Genomic DNA, 14,467 nt, shown 5'->3' with positions numbered 1-14,467 from the left:
ATATGTATACATAAGTCTATATATTCTAAATTAGCCCATATCTCCTCTAGTCTATGGTGTCGAGTTTAACTAATATCGCTCAAATCTTGCGAGCTAAATGGTAGTTATTTTAATTTATTTTCCTTTTTACAGCAAAAATCATCGGCACCTGCATCTGAAGTCGAAGAGCAGAAAAATCACGTTGTTATCTGGCGTGACAAGAAGACGTGACTTTCGTGACATCTATGTAGCATGTGCGTTTTTGAAGACTCCGCTGGCTGAAGTATCACTTGGAACGACGTAGAAATTTAACATGACTTTCAAATTTCACCCGTTTTTCGCGCTCTTATCAAGAACAACGAAGAACGGTTTGAAAGGTATGTTAAAGTCCTTCTTCAGTTTCTTCCTGAAAGTAGCAGATTAGTAATTTAGACGATATTTCTGCATCTTTTTCTACTTTGTGCGAGTTGTGATGTCATACGGGCAAGCTCAGGCACAAGCGACAACTCGGGGATCGTGTGGTCGAAATTTGCGCGCGTATTTCAAATAACGCACACATAAATCTTTTGCAAAACTTCAGAAGAGCGATTTCTAGGGACAAAATCAACGCTCTATTTGGTCAGTCACATTTTTTTTTAAACGTACATTGTTTCTATACTGTTCTGTTGCATTGAGAAATAAGTTTAAAATTTTGCACGCTCTCAGGTAGTGTAGAAGCCACCACGTTCTTGTGTTGTTCAAGGTAGCGACCGTACCGCACGCGTTGCGTATGGTATCAAATATGTTCTCGTTGAATATAAGCTTATCAGAACAAGAAGTTATTGCATGTGGTTATGTTTATTGACTGTAGCTTGGAAGTTTATTTGTAGCAATTATTGCTGTTGAGCTATGCAGAGTTTTTTGCTTCGAGTTGTACACGCAAATATTATGATTACGAGTCGAGGAGAACATTGCCTTCGAAAAAAATGCTTCAATGCTCGTCTTATTAATTTGCTCAATATATAATTAACACTGAATAATTGGCAAATCGTTAATTTCAGGCTGCATATCAAGCAGGATGATTGGAAATAACACTAGAAATGGAAGTACATGTAGTGGAGTCAATGGAAGCAATGGCTATTCATCAAACAGAAATATTACAGTAAGTACAGGTCAAACTATTACCAGGTTGTGTTCCACATGTCATTTAAGTGCCTTTTCAGAATTGTTAACAAAACTATTTGTACCATAAAAGTTCTTTTTTCTTTTACTCAAGGTGGCTATTGAAGGAAACATAGGCAGTGGAAAAACAAGTCTTCTGCAGTTTTTCAAGCAAAACTCATTGGTGGAGGTAGGTTACGAATTAAGTACACAAACTTAAACTTAATTTAAACAAAAGCATAAGTGCAATTTGGTTTCACTGCAAGGTGTTGAGTATCAGAAAATCAGATATAATTATCAAATAATAAAATAGTCCTTTATACATACTCTCTTGTTATAAAATATTACACATTTCACCGCATACACTACAAAGTTAAAAGAGTAAATAAATGCAAAATTAATTAATGTGGCAAATTATTATATGGCTCTGTCTCACAAGGACTGGGAACTACCAAATTCTCGAATTTGATTGGCTGAAATCAATATTTTGCGTTGAAAAAGTAGCAAACTAAAATACAAAAATGTTCACCATTTTCTTTTATTTTCTTCTCAATCATTTATGGAAGTGCCAAAAAGCCTGATGACAAAAAAAAAAAAAGGTAAAGAGAACAAGCAAATTTTGGCAGGTTTAAGTTAAGCTCATCACCGTTCGCAAGCAAAATGTCAGCAAACCAGTTACATTAAACGAATTGAAGTTTTCTTCTTTGCCATATAATAAACATCTTATTAACCGAGCTAAGTCGGTCTGTATGGGAGAATCTTGAGAATCTTGACCTTGGCCATGTGTACAGACATCACTGCGTTTGGTCTGTACTTACGACCTTGGTCAAGATTCTCCCATACAGACCTCGAGCTCGGTTAATAAGAGCTAAATATTAGTGTCCACATTCCATATATTTTTATGCCCTTAGTTTTCTGTAACCAGCAAAGGTGCAACCCAAAAGTAAACTGTTTCCAAAACCGTTTGTTTATGACATCACATACGCCATGTACTCAACATCGAATGAAACCTTAGATGGGAGCTGGGCAGCATAATTCAACATTGGCTGCCCCAAAGATTCAACCCCAACCCTTCTCGGTTAAAACAAGATAAAAATGAAAACAAACAAGCACAAAGATGTTTGCTTTGCTCCAAGTAAAAGAAAAGTGGAAGGCAATTGCATAAAACTCTTTATTGATGAAACAAATAAATCCAGTTTTGCACTCCACCTTCCAAAACTTGGAATAACTCTGGGATTTGAAACCCTAACCCTAAATTTCTGGTTTGCATAAATTTTTTTACCTTTAAAACCCACAAATAAGGTGCAGTAAATTGAATCATTGATTGTCTTGGATTAGTTTGATTATTTTGCTTGCTGTGTTGAAGGCCCAGATAAGCTGACGGGTGCAACATAATCACTTGTCATATAGTTTTCAATAGAACTGAAAATCTGTACAGTGAATTTTCATTGAGGTATTTTCTCCATTTTCTTTCTACTAGGTAATCGAAGAGCCTGTCAAAAAATGGCAGAATGTCGATGGGAGCAATACTCTGGTATGACATTTTCAGTGCCTGTCAGTTTTTGGTATTACCTGATGAGAGATAAGTAGTCAGATTTAATCTATTGTCTCAAATTTGACTTTGTTGTTCCTTCTCTCAGACATTGCCAGTATATTGTCACACATGTACATGACTTGTATGGTCCTTGCTAAAGAAGGCAAAGGCAAACAGAAAATTACCAGTTTCAAAAACTTAGATCTATACAATTACAGGGCTGTCAAAAATTACTGGATAACTTTCACTTTGATCTTGGCAAAATATATTTCTGCTCTTTCTCAGCCGGCACTTATCGATAACTCTGATCATGTTCATGTATGACTCATCTGTTTCTAGGAGCTTATGTACAGTGACCCAAAGAGATGGAGTTATTTATTTGAGTCCTATGTCCTTCTCACAATGATGGAAATTCATCAACGATCTCAGGTACAGTAGGAAACACAGTGTTTTTACATACATGTACATACAGATCTCAGGCACTGTACACAAGGAAAGGTTACATTCTGCATTTGTGCACAAATCATACATACACTGTACACATAAAAGTATACACAAAGAGAAGGGTTGCGGCACTCATGTTATGTAACATGTATTAAAATCTAAGAAGAAATAAAAAATAATATTATTATAAACAATCTAAGACTTTCTTTGTTCTTTAATCAATAAAATTAAAAGGAAAAAGAGAATTTACAATGCCTACTTTTTTTAGAATACACCTGTCAGGCTACTTGAAAGAAGTGCATACAGTACAAGGTTCTGCTTTATGGAAAATCTTCATAGAAGGTAAAGCATTAAAATTTTGATAATTTTTCAAAGGGTATTAATAAAATTACCACTTTTGTGATGATATAAGAAAACACCCTGTAAGAATGTGTATGCTGAAAGCTGTACTTGTATGTCTAGATAGATATAGAAAACTGTGGAGATCATGACGTAATCAATGGTGCATTAGCAAAGAGAATTAACATATTTTGAAAATTCACATTAAACAAGGCTGTGATTTTCCTCCCCTTGGTGCACATTGTTTTCTAAAAAAGTAGATTTTAATTTATGTTAAAACATTTTACCCTTGTTTATAACAAGTTATAGAAACAATCATGCAAGTTTGGGAGAACTTGAAGAAGCATCTAGGACTGGGTTGTGTTTCCCACAGCGTTTTTTTCCCATCATAAACTTCCACTTGGGTTTCTATGAAGTAAACTGAAACTCATTTGACAGTCTACAATTAGACAAGGTATTGGTCATTTTTCACATTTCTAAACTTCCAATCTGTTAGAAAACTCCAGATACTGATATTCTGTTGATCAGGCCTCAGTTGTTCAGAGAATAATAATGTTTTCCCCTGGATAAATCAATAACCTCTGGATTGTGACTTCTTTTAAAAAAAATTGATTACAATAAAATTGTCCACCCTTAAAACAAACCAAAGCCATTAAGTTGTGATAATTTATACATTTATTTTGTAAGTACCACAGCAATGGATAACAAATAATCGTACTTCTTTTTTGTTGATTATTTTAATTATGGAGAAAGGGCTTACGGATGTGATTCAACAACAAATTAACTTATCAAATGATAATGTTATGCTTGTTTTACTTTCTTGACACACAGTGGCACATTGTCAACAGTTGAGTACACAGTCTTCCAGGAATGGTTTGATTATCTCATGACAACTGAGAAGCCACAAGTAGACTTGATAGGTGTGTACTGAACATTTGTTTGACTTGACGGCATTATGAGCAGGGTGTGGTCAGAGCAGTCCTCGTGGGAAGTCTGGTTTATCAAGTTGCAAGACCCGTAATATTATTAAATAGTAAGCTTGATATATCTTTATTACCATAATGATCTGAAAGCACGAATGGTACATGTACACATCTGGGAATTTTAGAAATTTTGACATTGTTTTTACTTTTAGTTTATCTAAGAACATCACCAGAGAAATGCATGGAGAGAATAAAAAAGAGAAGTAGAGATGAGGAAACTTCTGTATCAATGGTATGTATTTGAGTCAGATCTGTGTGCACAACAAAAGTACTACATTTCAGGCGACATACTAACTTCAGGCACTTCAGTCTCTCTCTTGCATATCTTAAGTTCTATACATGTAACCCTAAAGGTACAGACTGAGAGTGGAGGGGGCTTGGGAACCAGCTGACTTTATAATGTTCCATCACGGCCAAGATGTCATAATTTTCATAATCAAAATTTAGAATGTTTTGTTTTACCCTTTTATCTTAGAACAAAATTGAATACACTTGAAGGTACACCATGTTATCTCAGAATTATTATTGAAGTTTCAATCCACATGTGACCAGTAAGCTAAATTTAAAATTCCACCCTCCAAATACAAAATACTTCTTTAAAAAGAGTTGTGAAAAATGCCATGAAGGCCTTTATTAACAAAAAAAAATTACATTTTGCAGACAAGCTGATAAATATTGCTAGATATGTGTGTTTGTTTAGCAACCTTGGGTAACAAAAATGCAAAATTCTTTGTGTTGTGTAAATTGTAATAAAAAAAGAAGAGGGGAATTGATTGAATGAAAGGACCTTTTTTCTTGCAGGAGCTTTTAAATTCTTTACATGAGAGATATGAAGAATGGCTTATAAAAAAGAACAAATTCTATATTCCAGCTCCAGTCGTGGTAAGTGTTTTACCAACCTTTTGCATATTTGTAAATGTTTGATTGGCCTGGAAGGTTGGCAGTATGAACAAAAGCAACTTCCAGCCATAATTGAAGGGCAATGGCATTTTCAGTTAAGGTTGAGGTTTCAATAGCACAAAAACATAAGCAAATACAGATGCAATAAGATGTTGATCATTAGTTGCTTCTGTTAAAAACATTACTGACAGAAGCTGCTACCTTACAGTACTCATTTTACTGTGGCTGCATATGTCTGCTCATAATCCAAAAGTGAAAACCAGCCTGTATAAGGGACTCTAAAATATGGGAGACATTTTTCTGATTTTGAAGCTATTCAAGGCTTTGACCTAAGAAAATTATGAGGAGCCCAAAGGTTCCTATCCATGAAATCCTGGGTGCCCAGCACTTAAGCATGTATGAAAAAACCAACCAACCGATCAAAGGAAAAAGTCAGTCACCTGTGGCACCCTGGCACTGTAAGAGCACAGCCCTGGTATTTAACTTTGCAAGAAGATACTTCACTTTAGTACCTGCTAATTTATAGAAAAACTCCTAATCAAAAGCATGTTTTAAGTCTTGCCTACTAAAAATAGTAAAAAATGTTACATGTATCTGATAAATTGCTGTTGACAGGTCATGTGGACAAAATACTTGGTTAGTCTCTTAAATCATTAAACTGGCTTGAATATTCCATGATTTTCTAATTGCCCAGGAAATATAAATCAATTAATCTTACAAATTGTCAGTAGTAACTCCACATTAAGTCCTGTATTTATTTGTTTCAGGTGGTAGATGGAAATAAAAGCTTAGATGATATGTTTCAGTTTTATGAAACAAACACTCAGCTCCTCCTCGGGATCAACGTTTCAAAAACAGAATGACACATACAGTTTTATGGAGATTATCTTGCTCATACACTGTATATACATGAATACGTATATATTTGTATTTGTATGTATCTATATTATTGCAATTTATATTATAAACCTTTTAATAATAAACTTAAGAGATGTTTGTCACGAAGCCTGCAAAAGCCTGCATGTTACCCTACAGATTTCTATCGAATTTGACAACAGTTCCATCACTCCTGTCTTTGTACATAGACGTAATTAGAGCAGTTGTACAAAACAGAATTGTTTTATATGTGAATTGTAACCTGTGGGTAGGCTTGTTGAATTTTTTGGACAATTGCAAGTGACAGTGCCTTCTCATAAAGCGATAGCATTACACCAATATTATAATAAAGACACGCTTTTATATTTAGAAATTCAGGATACCAAAACATGTTAGCTATTTTACCTTCAAGTCTCAAATTCCTTTGCTTCTATTTTTTTAAATCGATTTTGTGTAAATATTTATTAGAGTCAATCACAATGAGAAATCTCCTAGGTGAACTGCAAATACATGTATGTACCTTTCATAATTCAGAATTCTATGCAAACATCCATTTTTCTTTCATTGCTTACACTGCAGTAGATAAGATTACTGCTTTACAAACAAAACTTATTAGCTATAGACATTTAATGATTCTAGAATCATATTTTCTTTCACAGAAAATAGCCCTTTCTTACAGTCTTACAGTTCAGTTATGTTGTAATGTTAAATTTTAATTAGTTCCTTATAAATGCTTTTCTTAATTAAATCTTATTCAATTAAAATTGAATATTTAGAAAGAGAGTGGACAATTTGTTAATACCTTGCCTTAAAATTCCAACATCAAGGAAATGAGATTGTAGAATGTCTGCACAGTCTCCTCTCCTTTTTGGTGATGGGTTAGTCAGCTGCATAGCACTTTTTGGAAACAGGTTAGGGGGAATGGGGGGGGGGGGGGTGGGACCAGATCAATTTCGGATGGTGACACAAACAGTACAAATGGGTGATAAAGTTTGAAGTAAACGTTTTTCCACTCAGTGAACAGCAGCTACACAGAAGGCTATTTATTTGTAAATGGCCCCAGAATGTTTCTTTATTCCCTAGTTTTTCTGTCTAGATTTATGGTCAGTTTTCGTATTGACTACAGGGTGTATCCTATCCCGTGATTTCTGTCTAAATACCTTTGGGAGCGAAATTGGAAACGAGGTTGTGGAGATCTGGGTACCTAGCTCCAGACTTCTCGCGTTCAAAATACTGTTCAGTTTTTCCCGCCACTATTTGATTCCTGATCGCCGCCATATTTACTCCTGCAAGTATTGACTTGCTGGCCACTTTTGAGTGGAAAGGTAAGCTTAACTTTGTTTTAATGTTATTTCAACGATCTTTTTGCGCTGTTTTGTTGTTATTATCAACTGCTTCCTCTATTTGGCAGCGAATTTCTGCTACACTGGTAATATAGAGTGATAGCGTGCTTGAAAGCGTTACCTTGTTCGTTCTTTGTTGTTATCCCGTTTACTGTAAAATACCGTGATGCGGACACATTTACCGATCTTGTAGTTTCTTCGTCATCTCGCATACTCAAGATTGGGTTGCCTGAATTGACCCTGTGATCTGCAGTTTTTGATATATTTGCTCCGTTTAATTTTCTTTCACAGATATCTTGACGTTTGTTTGTTGTTTCCGATGCTCCAGAATTATGCTTAGGTTAAGTCAACCACACTGTCTTGAAGCGGAGTGTCCAATGGAAGAAGATTCACCAAAAACCAATATAACGGTATGACGTGATTACCCTGGCTCTTTCGATGATGAAGAAGAAAAAGAAGCCTTTATTTATCGAGGGTTAACACATAATATCAGAATTCGAACATAAGCTTACATGTAACTAGGTGATATGCTTCTGATGTAACTTAAATTGTCTTCCAAATTATCTGATAAGATCATGGTTTGATATTCAGAAATGCCCTTCACTATGAAATTTTAATATTTGGTGAACTCAACTTAAGCTTATATTTTTCAGATTGCTGTGGAAGGTAACATTGGAAGTGGGAAAACAACGTTGTTAAATTTTTTTAGAGACAATCCCCTAGTAGAAGTGAGTATTTTCTCAATATAAATTATTTCTTTCATAATCATACGTGCACATAGAGATAAATGAGTTCTTGAGTATAAAAAATGAAAGGGGAAATGAAAAAAAAAATTGATTGATCGTCAGTGCTTTGCACTCTCTTCTCAATCATGCTCATGGAGTGCTTGTGGTAATACCATTTTCCTGGAATTCTTCATTTAAGAAATATAATAAAAAATTCTTCCCAACAGGTATTAGAAGAACCAGTGGCTAAATGGCAAAATGTTGGAGGGAAAAATCTTTTGGTAAGTTGATGAGGTGTACCAGCTACAGCTCTAGTACTCACTGCTTGAGCTCTAGTTTGTAACCCCATTGGCCACCAGCCGTGAGGTTAGCAAAAGGAAGCTTGCTTAACTAATTTCACCCTTCACATATAGTTTTAACTGCTTTAAGCAAGGTTTTTTTTTTCACACATGTAAATTCATGAATTACATTAAACATACATGTATATCTTTTAGTGACTTTTCATGTGTCACACATGAATTTTTGCTCTCATCTCTTAAGTTGATTCATGAGTCGTACATAAACCTTTCGGCTTTGCTACACAGTACACTCAGCCATACTGGTCTCTGAGCCATATTCATATCACAAACACATGCAACAATGTTAGTAACACACCAATCACATTGGTAGATGGACTTATCGGTTGCTAATTCATGACTGGATATTATGCATTTTGGCATCTTCATAGACCAGTACTTTTTTTTCTCTCCTTACTTTTTCCAATATTTCAATTTTTGAAGTACATTGTAGAAACTGGGAGGATGTCCTCCTGTCCCATGTCTGTCAAACAGATCTTGATGTACAAATTGTCTGACAGTCGTTTCATTTCTCGGTGAAAAGGAGTTGTTTTACACCGACTGTCAACGTTGGAGTTACCTGTTTGAATCTTGTGCTGTTCTTAGTCTCATGAAAATCCACAAGAAACCACATGTGAGTATTCTTAGGAAGGCATTACTGTGCAATATTTAGTATTATATTATATTTGTTATATAACAGGTCAAATTCTTGCATTTTGATTGGTTCTTACAAATACTTATGATCTATAGTATTGGAGGACAGATGTATAGATGACATTTAAATGAATGTGGTAAGAACAATAGTGACACAATCAGCTAACGGCTCGTGTACCACTTTTTTGATCTTACCACATTTTGGCATCATCTTTGATCTATTACTGAACAGACAAACAGCAACATGGAATCTATTTGTTAAACTGATGCTCTCCACTGCATATTATAATGTTCAGCACTGCACTGTGTATAATGAGTTTTTTGCATTACATTCTTGAAAACAGGTAACTCCAGTGAAGATGATTGAAAGAAGTGTTTACAGTGGCTACTATTGCTTTGAACATAATCTCTGTAAGAGGTATTGTACAGCATGAATGAATTTAATTTATTATTTATTTATTTATTTATTTATTTATTTATTTATTTATTTATTTAACCCACTGACTCCTGGAGCTTTTTGCCAAAAACGCATTTTTTTGGACATTTTGGAGATTTTCAGGCTGGATATGGGCCAAATTAGCTCCAATCTACTCAAAAAGGCATTTGCAACATGACAGCATGCCCTTCTTTCCACTAGCATCGCTTTTTTACGACATTTTTGCTTGGGCATGCGCAGAAATCAAAATTTTGTCTTTAGGCTTTTTCATTTTTTTTTTTTCAACTTTCCTTTTTCTCCTTTTCTTTTCTTTTTGCTGCAGTGATTGACCTTCTACTGGGCTTGCTTCCAGTTTAAAACATTTTGAGAAATCATCATCGAGACAGGCAATTTTTGCCATGGAGTAGCCACGTGTGCTTTTATGTAGTGGCAGGAAATTTTGCTCTGAGTTTTTCATTCAACTTTTTGAGTATTTTTGTGCATATCTCAGGCTCCATTGGGCTGATCACTCTGATCTGAATATCATTGGAAACATCTTTTCCACCTAGCATAGATGATGCCAATTTTGGTCAAAGGTGATGATGTCAAAAGTGAAAGAAAGGCCAAGGCTCGCCACAGCTGGTTACAGCCAGCACAGGAGTCAATGGGTTAATGGTCCAAAGTGATCAAAAACTACATAGAATACTATGCAATAAGAAAAAAACAGAAAGGTGCCAAAAGAGACATTAATCCCTGTGCAAAGCAGACCACCTCAAAGAAGGAAAAAAACGCCAAAGCAATTGAAGATAGAAGTATCAACAACAACTAAATTAATCATTTCTCGAAGTTAAGTAGTCCCTTACTCCCTTTTTAAAACAGGAAAAATGCTTGAAGCCTGACAAACTGCCATAGAGTTTTAGTTACCCACCATTTTCACCTGAAACACTTGCATACTAAATGCAAACATTGCAATTACATGTAGCTCCATGGAACAACTGAGGCAATACTGGATTTTAGAGAAGGGGATTTCCACTTTGAGATATGGACTGCCGAAGGCAGTCCCCTCAAGGGGGTCCAAGGGCATCCTGCCCTGTTAAGATTTTTTAAACTGGGGTCCTCAGAAATGGGATTTCCGGCATTCTGAGGTCAAGTCAGTGTGTTACAATGTCTCATTTTTTTTTATTTAGAGGGTTACTGAACCTCCTGAGCCCCCTGAACCTCCTACAACTGTAGATCCACCCCGGCATAATCTTTTTTTTTTCTTTCTCTGGCTCTGTTTAGTGGAATGATGACCAAAGCAGAACATTCCGTGCACAATGAGTGGTTTGAATGGATTACAAAAAGACAACAACCACACCTGGATCTGATAAGTAAGCTATAATTAAATTTTGTAAAATGTTAAATTTCAAATTCCCCAAACAACGCACTTCATTTATGACAAAGAGAGGAGTTTATTAACAATATAAAGCAGGGAGTATGTCCTAATAAACATCTATGTCAGAACAACAATTTAAAAAAATATATAAAGTATACCTACATGTAACTAGGGTATGACATGGCTTGAAATGAAGCACAAAACGGATATACTGATTGCACAATTATCGCTTTGAACATGTGCTAGTCCGAGGGCTTCTATGACTCTATATTGACAAAACATTTTGTTATTCTATAAGGTATACCAATGCTACATCAGAAATTTACGATTAATATGGTAATTTCATTAATTTCTACTTCTCATTTGAAAAGTTTACTTGAGGACATCACCCGAAATATGCATGGAAAGAATGAAAGCCCGGTGTCGAAGTGAGGAAAAGACAATCCCTATGGTAGGTGAAAGTGCTCTGAATACCTGTTAATTAAATGAATAGAAAAATTGCACTTCCACATAAGTCCAGAAACACACACAATGAATCTACCCTGGACTACTGAGAGAGTGTTGTGGAATTTGCACCCTTTATTTGTAAATGTGACCATAGTCAAAACTGAAAGTAGTTACTTTTTACCTGCTGTTCATCAGTAACTGTAAAAAAGATATGTTAGTAATGCCTCAGTTCTGTCAATCATTTCACATATTACCCAGCTTGCCTTAGTGGACTTGCAGGTTTCAATGCAAATTTCTTACAATATTTACTACTTTCCTTGGAGATTCTTTAAATCCAGTTGCTCTGGCCTGTTTATTTGATTTCTGTGCTGATTTGCAAGTTTGCAACAATAATATTATTATAACAAGGTTTTCTCCTTACTGCTGTCAGGAACTTCTTGTTGCTTTACATGAAAGACATGAAGAATGGCTGATCCAGAAAAAATTCCCTATCCCTGCACCAGTGATGGTAAGTAAAAACACAATACACATTGAAAAATTTAAAAATGACAGTAGTGTTTTAACTACTGCAAAAAAGAAAGAACTCCGTATGATAATGTTCCTTAATAAGGAGACTGAGTGACAGTGGGTTTACTCAACTGTAGTGTTAGAAATTTAATTTACACTGCTACTGCATGGGTTTTGGAGTAAGTTTCGCTTCCTTCATTGTTCCAGTTGCTTGTAAAAAATGTTGGTCCCTCACTAATGCTGAGTTATTTTAACAATCCTTCAGGTTGTTGATGGAAACAGAGGCCTCGAGGAGATGATGAAATTCTACAAGACCAATGACCAGTACATACTTGGGATGAAAGATTGGCCACAGTTACATTGTGTTCAAGAAGCCGTGTGTTAAAAAAAAAAACATTTTAGCAAAATAGGAAAATAATTTATAGTACAGTAAACTTGCAGTGGCGTCTCACTGTTAGGCCAAACATACGTACTGGGAAATTCTTGATAATGATTCCTTTATCGTCATAACTCACCAAAAAAAAAGACTCCTGATCGCATGTTAATTACCATGTAACAAGAATGCCTTAACGCTTCCTACAAAATAATACTTTTAAAAAAATGCTTTTAATCAATCAATCATTTACTTAATGGTATAATGTTTTAGAGTACCAAAGGTCATTAAAATGTGTACAGTGTATGTGCAACTTAAAACATGCTTTTATGCAAGAAACTACAGGGTTAGAATTATTTGACTTCACTGTCGACGGACATATGGGCCATTCCAAATGGTTACCAAAAGTTTTTTAAGATGCTCTTTACTGTACATGTAATTGTATATGACATGCCGCTCGCATTGTGAATGTTTATCTCCTGGTAAGGGTTTGAATGTAGTTAGTGTAGATCAATATTGCTTTCTTTTAATGTGACACCATTGTGCATAACTATGTTTATGTGTTTCTGTTGTACAAAAAAGAAAATATTTATTCATTTCTTTCTTTTTTATATCAATATTTTTTTGTCAATCTTGTTCATCAAGTGGAAGATTGGAAAAAGATAGAAAGAAGGGAACCATTAACACTTTTTTTAAAATAAAATGCTGAAGTTAAATTGTTACTGAACCAGCGGGTAAATATGATAGCTTGTTGTAAAATCCTTGGTGAAAAGAATAAACACAGAAATATCGCTTACAATGATATACAGATGAGTGCAACTTGTCGGTTGCACTCCAGCTTAATGAAGTTTATTGCTTCTGGAAAAAAATGAAACAATAGCAAAGACAAAAACTAGAGCTCCTTGTAATTCTGTAACAGTTACTATTGATATAATGGTCAGATCTGCACAGCACTGTATATGTAGAGCTTTCAGAATGCTGGCATAATGCACACTAAGTAAAAAGTATATATTAAATATATGTATAATATTCTGTAGCTATTATTCTGTACTAGCTCACAATCTTCTTCAGTGTTTAACAGCGAGAAATAAAAGCTTGCATGTATGCTTATAATTACCAAAAACGGCTCTTTTAGGAGCTACCAAACTTAATCGATGTTTACTCTGACATTATTAGTGTTATGAAGTTCTTATTATTCTGTAGTTTGCGATACAAACTTATAAATTTTCCATGAAAAGTGTTAACTTTATTTAAATTTATGACATGTTATTCCAGATGTTCTCGCAGATAAGCTGCATCCCCAATTTTTATGGAAAAATTTGGGTAAAAAGGTGCAGCTTATCCACCGGTGTTTACGGTATGACTTTTACCCATAAGTATTAGGCTGCTCTCAGTAGTAATAAAAGCAATTGGCTAGTAGATGTAAGGGAGTGTTGATCCAAGCCCGCTCATTCCCCCCTGTCCTGAGAAGTTGTTGAGCTTTGTGAAAAAATGCTGCAAATGCCCCATGGTGCGGTTAGTTCATTTCTACAATCCCCACGGTGGAGCTTTTGGAAGAGTGGGAATGCCCATTCCTTGGTTAAAGGTCAATAGAGGCAATAATGATATTGTTCACAAAGAAAAGAATCTTAATGTATACTTGAAACCACTGTAATGGTTTTGGAAGCAATGCAACTCTGAAATTTAACAAAATTTAACAAATAATAAACAGCATTGGGGGAGGGATGGTCTGTGACACTAGAAAATTAAAAGAAATATGAAGCTTATTTGGAATATTTCCAGAGGGGTAGGAGGGAGGTGTCTTAGAAAAAAATCGCTTTTGTGGGGAGGTATGGATATTTCTGGAACAACACATTTGTAATTTTTTTTTTGGTGGGGCTAGCAAGCATTAGTCTCTTGTATTTCTCCTCGCTGTTGACTTAGTTCCATGTAATATTGCTACTACAGCCCCTATATCTTATTTACTGAAATGCCTCTGGACTTGGGCTTTTGAAGGCTATAAACTCTTCATTTTGTTTCCAATATCTTGAATAAGTCCTCCCCGCACCCCACCCCAGCTCGACCACGAGGTCTAATATCCCCCATTTTACACCGGGCA

At 35.2% G+C, this 14,467-nt stretch overlaps 2 protein-coding genes across 3 annotated transcripts; both read left to right on the top strand.

The window, feature by feature from the left end:
• The first annotated feature begins 157 nt into the window (after positions 1 to 157).
• Positions 158 to 7,059, top strand: LOC145465558 (thymidine kinase 2, mitochondrial-like). 2 transcript variants are annotated; one of them, XM_081449333.1, is made up of 10 exons: positions 158 to 356; positions 1,020 to 1,120; positions 1,235 to 1,309; positions 2,600 to 2,653; positions 2,993 to 3,082; positions 3,366 to 3,439; positions 4,268 to 4,356; positions 4,572 to 4,651; positions 5,221 to 5,301; positions 6,087 to 7,059. In XM_081449333.1, exons 1-10 carry the CDS (start codon positions 293 to 295, stop codon positions 6,180 to 6,182), a joined length of 804 nt encoding a protein of 267 aa, XP_081305459.1. In that variant the 5' UTR covers positions 158 to 292; the 3' UTR covers positions 6,183 to 7,059. The 2 variants fall into 2 exon arrangements, with proteins under 2 accessions (XP_081305459.1, XP_081305460.1); XM_081449334.1 differs by lacking the exon at positions 158 to 356 and adding an exon at positions 368 to 721.
• A 72-nt stretch (positions 7,060 to 7,131) lies between these two features.
• Positions 7,132 to 14,351, top strand: LOC145465387 (thymidine kinase 2, mitochondrial-like). Its single transcript, XM_081449164.1, has 10 exons — positions 7,132 to 7,520; positions 7,830 to 7,948; positions 8,192 to 8,266; positions 8,491 to 8,544; positions 9,143 to 9,232; positions 9,597 to 9,670; positions 10,949 to 11,037; positions 11,414 to 11,493; positions 11,920 to 11,997; positions 12,262 to 14,351. The coding sequence occupies exons 2-10, from the start codon at positions 7,871 to 7,873 to the stop codon at positions 12,379 to 12,381; spliced, it is 738 nt and encodes a 245-aa protein (XP_081305290.1). The 5' UTR covers positions 7,132 to 7,520; positions 7,830 to 7,870; the 3' UTR covers positions 12,382 to 14,351.
• The last annotated feature ends 116 nt before the right edge of the window (positions 14,352 to 14,467 follow it).

The sequence above is a fragment of the Orbicella franksi genome, chromosome 13, assembly GCF_964199315.1.
Source record: "Orbicella franksi chromosome 13, jaOrbFran1.1, whole genome shotgun sequence".
NCBI classification, from domain to species: Eukaryota; Metazoa; Cnidaria; class Anthozoa; order Scleractinia; family Merulinidae; genus Orbicella; species Orbicella franksi.
This window is presented reverse-complemented; position numbering and strand designations above follow the sequence as displayed.